General features: G+C 34.9%; 1 protein-coding gene across 1 annotated transcript; it reads right to left on the reverse strand.

The window, feature by feature from the left end:
- Window positions 1-446: 446 nt before the first annotated feature.
- On the reverse strand, window positions 447-3,929 carry LOC108453991 (protein BOBBER 1-like). Its single transcript, XM_017752265.2, has 6 exons — window positions 3,411-3,929; window positions 2,062-2,234; window positions 1,938-1,986; window positions 1,081-1,247; window positions 794-877; window positions 447-659 (listed from the first exon to the last, which is right to left on the reverse strand). Exons 1-6 carry the CDS (start codon window positions 3,766-3,768, stop codon window positions 621-623), a joined length of 870 nt encoding a protein of 289 aa, XP_017607754.1. The 5' UTR covers window positions 3,769-3,929; the 3' UTR covers window positions 447-620.
- Between the last annotated feature and the right edge of the window lie 284 nt (window positions 3,930-4,213).

Genomic DNA, 4,213 nt, shown 5'->3' on the forward strand with positions numbered 1-4,213 from the left:
GAAATAAGAGAGTTAAAATGGCAATAATATACCATATTTAAAAGAAAAAGAAGCATTTGTTTAACTTGGAGAAAAGAAATAATAAATACTTTTTAAGCTAAAATGTGTTTTAGGTTAAACTATTAATACCATTAACAGTTAAATTTACTGAAATGATTTTTAACATAAAAAGTTAACAATCAAATTTACATTTTAAATTCAAATTATTATCTTTGATCCTTTTTAGTGTTTTATTAGTTAATTCTGATATAATCACCACGATAATACCATATGTACCGAATTTATAATAGTGATAGCTGAAAAAAAAGTTTCTGACACTACATTGGGTCATAGGATACGAGGTGGGAAATATTTTTTAGAGCTTCTCACGATAATACTTAGCCGGTTGTAGTAAAATGTAAACATCCACATCCAGACATACCCATACATCGGCTCATATGTGTGTATATACGGCAACTAAAACTCTTGAATTACTCTTAAATTCAAGTCTTAACAAAAACCTGATGTCTACAAGAGTATAATATCCAATATCAACACTGTTCAAACCGTTGTTCATTTCATTTTCTGCCCAAAACAAAAGGGATCATAGGACAAAAGCTAAAACTGGGGTACACTCACATTTACATGAGCTTTGCCCTTGAAAAGTCCATCTCAGGGTGCTGCAAACACACAAGCAAATTTTATTATTATCAGCTAAAGCTCCATATGGTGATCAAAAAAGTTGGGAGGAAGAAGAAAAAGAGTAACCCATAGGTGTATCTTGGATGAACGAGTTTGGAAGAGAATAGTTTACCTCGGACATGAATTTCTTTAGAATTTCCTGCTTCTGAAGCTCATCACTGGTTGGAAGGCCCATGGCCTTCTGTCTCTGGTCAAACTGCAACAAAGAGCACAATTTGTGACAAGTATCAATTATGGTTTATGATGAGTCTGAAATTTACAAATGTAAACAAGTAAAATTAAAACTGGAAATAAAAGAAAAATAATAAGCAATTTGGCATGTTCCGGGATGAGAGATCCTTTGGCAGAGAGAAACTATATCCAGAGGCAAAATATAATGGAAAGGGCAGAACTAATTACCATCATCTTCTCTACAGTTTGCCGTGTTTCAGGATCCAAGTCAGATAGTTTGCTGTTCTCTGGTTCAACTTTCTGAGTGTCAATTTCAGGATCTCCTTTCACCAATGATTTCCACCACTCCATTTGGTTGTGCTTGGTCAAAAGGATAGACAGTGCACAACTATCCTCTACAAGAAGTGTGGGAAGATTTTTATAGTACCGATAAAAGAGAATGTTGCAGAATTAAACATGGTTTCATTTTCACAAAAAAGTATAGGAGTTTCAAGATCACAATTGCAATGCGATTATACAGACAATCCTAATAATAATGAAACAACTATTTGGTTGGTCAACAATGCTAAAATATTACTCAATGTAAAATTTAACCAGAACATGAATTTTTCTCTTTGACAAAATAAAAGACAGATTCAAAAGCATTTCCGTATAAAGTTCAAGTAAATTGCATAGAATGAAAGAAAATAAACAAGGAGAGAAGATAAGAACCAACTATAAAATTGATTTCGGAAAAGTCAAGATTTAGTAGGTTGGAATTTAAATATATATTGCTAGTCCTCTTTATTTTTTCTTTTAAGTACTTATATCTGACACCCATGTCAGGCACACTTTTTAGTAATGGGTACGGAGACATAACTCCCCAAAGATCCCAAAAATATATGGAAATTTTTTGGAATATATCACCGTCGGATACATAACCGTAAACATCACTCACACCTCAGTCCAGGTGACATAGGTTGTTGAAATACTTGCAAACCTAATAATTGCGAACTTGTAAACTCTAGCTGAAGGAAGAAAAGAAAAGTAGAAAATGAAGTTCAATTTGCAGTACTTCAACTCTTATTTTCATTGAGATAACATACCTATGCTCCAGTAACAGTCATCAGGTTTGACAGTTTGGAAAAGCTCCCCCTGAAAATATAAAGAAGTATGTGGCTAGGATACAAACAAACTAAGATTTGCTCAAAAGCACATGGACTAACTTACATCAATAATAGGAGGCTGGCCCTTAAGTCCAACTTTTAGATGATTCTTCTTTATCTCGCATACAACAAACCTTGATTTTGTTCCATTCGGAACTGGAACATTGACAGTGACCTCTTGAAGGGACTGTGTCCAAGAGTACTTATCCAGATCAAGTCCATTGCCTTTGTTTGGAACTGTCCAAGATTTAGAGAAGTGTAAATAATACAGTGAGTAATATAATTAGTCTTTTGAGTTTCATTTTCATTAGCGTCTAACAATACCAAATTCAAAATATCAGATGCAAAGCTTAATCATAAACCTCCCCATCCCCATCCCACTAACCAATAAAAAGAAGACACCCATACAAACAAAAGTAAAGAAGTCCCTTTTATTACAAGCATTCCAACAGGGTGCACATCTTTGTAGCCAACTTATGAAATTAACAAACATAACCATGTGTAATAAAATCTTACCTACCATTAGCCCCGATTGTGAGAATGCACATCTAAATTGGCTAACAAATGAACAAAAAGATAGATGGATGGATGGATGGATGGAGAGAGAGACAGAGAGAGTGAGTAATTGAACAAGAAGTTTCGGGTGAATGCAAGCTCAGGACAAGGAAATCAAATCCCAATTTGCACCAAAACTATCATCAAGCTCAGGCAATCAAACCTCCCTGCTTCAACCAAATCCCAAAAAATATTGAGACAATAGAATTCTATCCAACATGTTCCCATATTTTCTATACAGAATAAAACGAGCATTTAAAAAGCCCTCACACCGTGGACACTTACTAACTTAATTTTTAGTAAAAGACATTCACTTATCACACCATCATGACACTAAGTGGGAGACAAGAGGATGGAGGACCAGCATAACATTACTAGGGGTGTAATTGAGCTTGAGTCAAATCCAGAGACAGCACAAAGCTCAAGCTTGATTATGTAACTCAACTCTTGAAACTTGCTCGAGCTTGCTTACTATAAGGTCCCTTTCCATAACCAAAATACAAGAGCCCCTGCTCAAGTTTCAGGACAGGGAAAGAAAAAGCATGGTGTTGTCCATCATTTCATACCTTACAACTACTAGCAAACGTGATATAAATACAAATTTAAACCCTAAATAATCTAGTAAGTAACAAGTATCTTTATCCTTTAAACGCTTTTCATCATCTAAAATTCAAAACACAAAGCAAACATTTAACAATGCAGACATCAGATAATTTTCCTGTTAAACAAAGACCCAAATGCCCATAAAATAGCCTTGCATTCAAAATAAAATTTACAATAATAACAATAATAAAAGGAGAAATTTAGCCAAAAAAAATATAATAAGAAGAGAATTAATAGAAATTAAGAAATAGGAACCTTTCAAACCAGAGCTAGACTGGTCTTCGTTTTTATCGACCTCCATTGCCTCCCTCTTCACTTCTTCCTTGATCTCCTTCTCTTTCTTCACTTCCTCCTTCTTTATCTCCACCTTCGGAGCCACCTCTTCAACCTTCTGCTTATGTTTCTCCTTAGCAACTCTCACGACCGCTGCAATCTCCTTATCGAAGTTCTCTTTCCCAAGAAAATCAGTTTCTTTGGCCAGAAAATCGAAAACTTTCTCCAGAAACTCAACAGGGTCCGACGGATCCAAGCTGGCATTAAACGGCACCGCTTTCGGCGATGAAGAAGCGGAAGGTCTGGCCTCTTCTTCTTGGAACTCGGAGATAATTGCCATGTTTTGACTCAGGAGAGATGAGCTGCGTGGGAAGTGTTGAGTATGTGATCGGGTGTTGAAAGAGTGCGGTTAGGGTTTTATATAAGGAGACCTGGTGTCGATGGTGGGAGTCGGATGGAATTTTCAAGCTTCTTTGTGGAGTTAAAAATGAAGAAAGAGTGGGTAATTTAAGCAAACTTAAAGGGTATTTTCGAATGGATATGGAAACTATGGAATGTTTGAGAATAATTCTAACTCAAATTTTCTTTTCCAAGTATAATTTACAAGTATCCTAGGTAAATAATAATAATATAATTTTTTTTTCATTAGCTTCCAACTATTTCCATTTGGTACTTGAATTTCATAATTAAATTCATTTTGATTTATAAATTTAGATTATATCAAGATTTGATGATATTGTCTGTGTTACTGGAACAAGATCGAATCGAATGGACCAAGAATTGAT

Source organism: Gossypium arboreum, chromosome 9 (assembly GCF_025698485.1).
Source record: "Gossypium arboreum isolate Shixiya-1 chromosome 9, ASM2569848v2, whole genome shotgun sequence".
Taxonomy (NCBI): Eukaryota; Viridiplantae; Streptophyta; class Magnoliopsida; order Malvales; family Malvaceae; genus Gossypium; species Gossypium arboreum.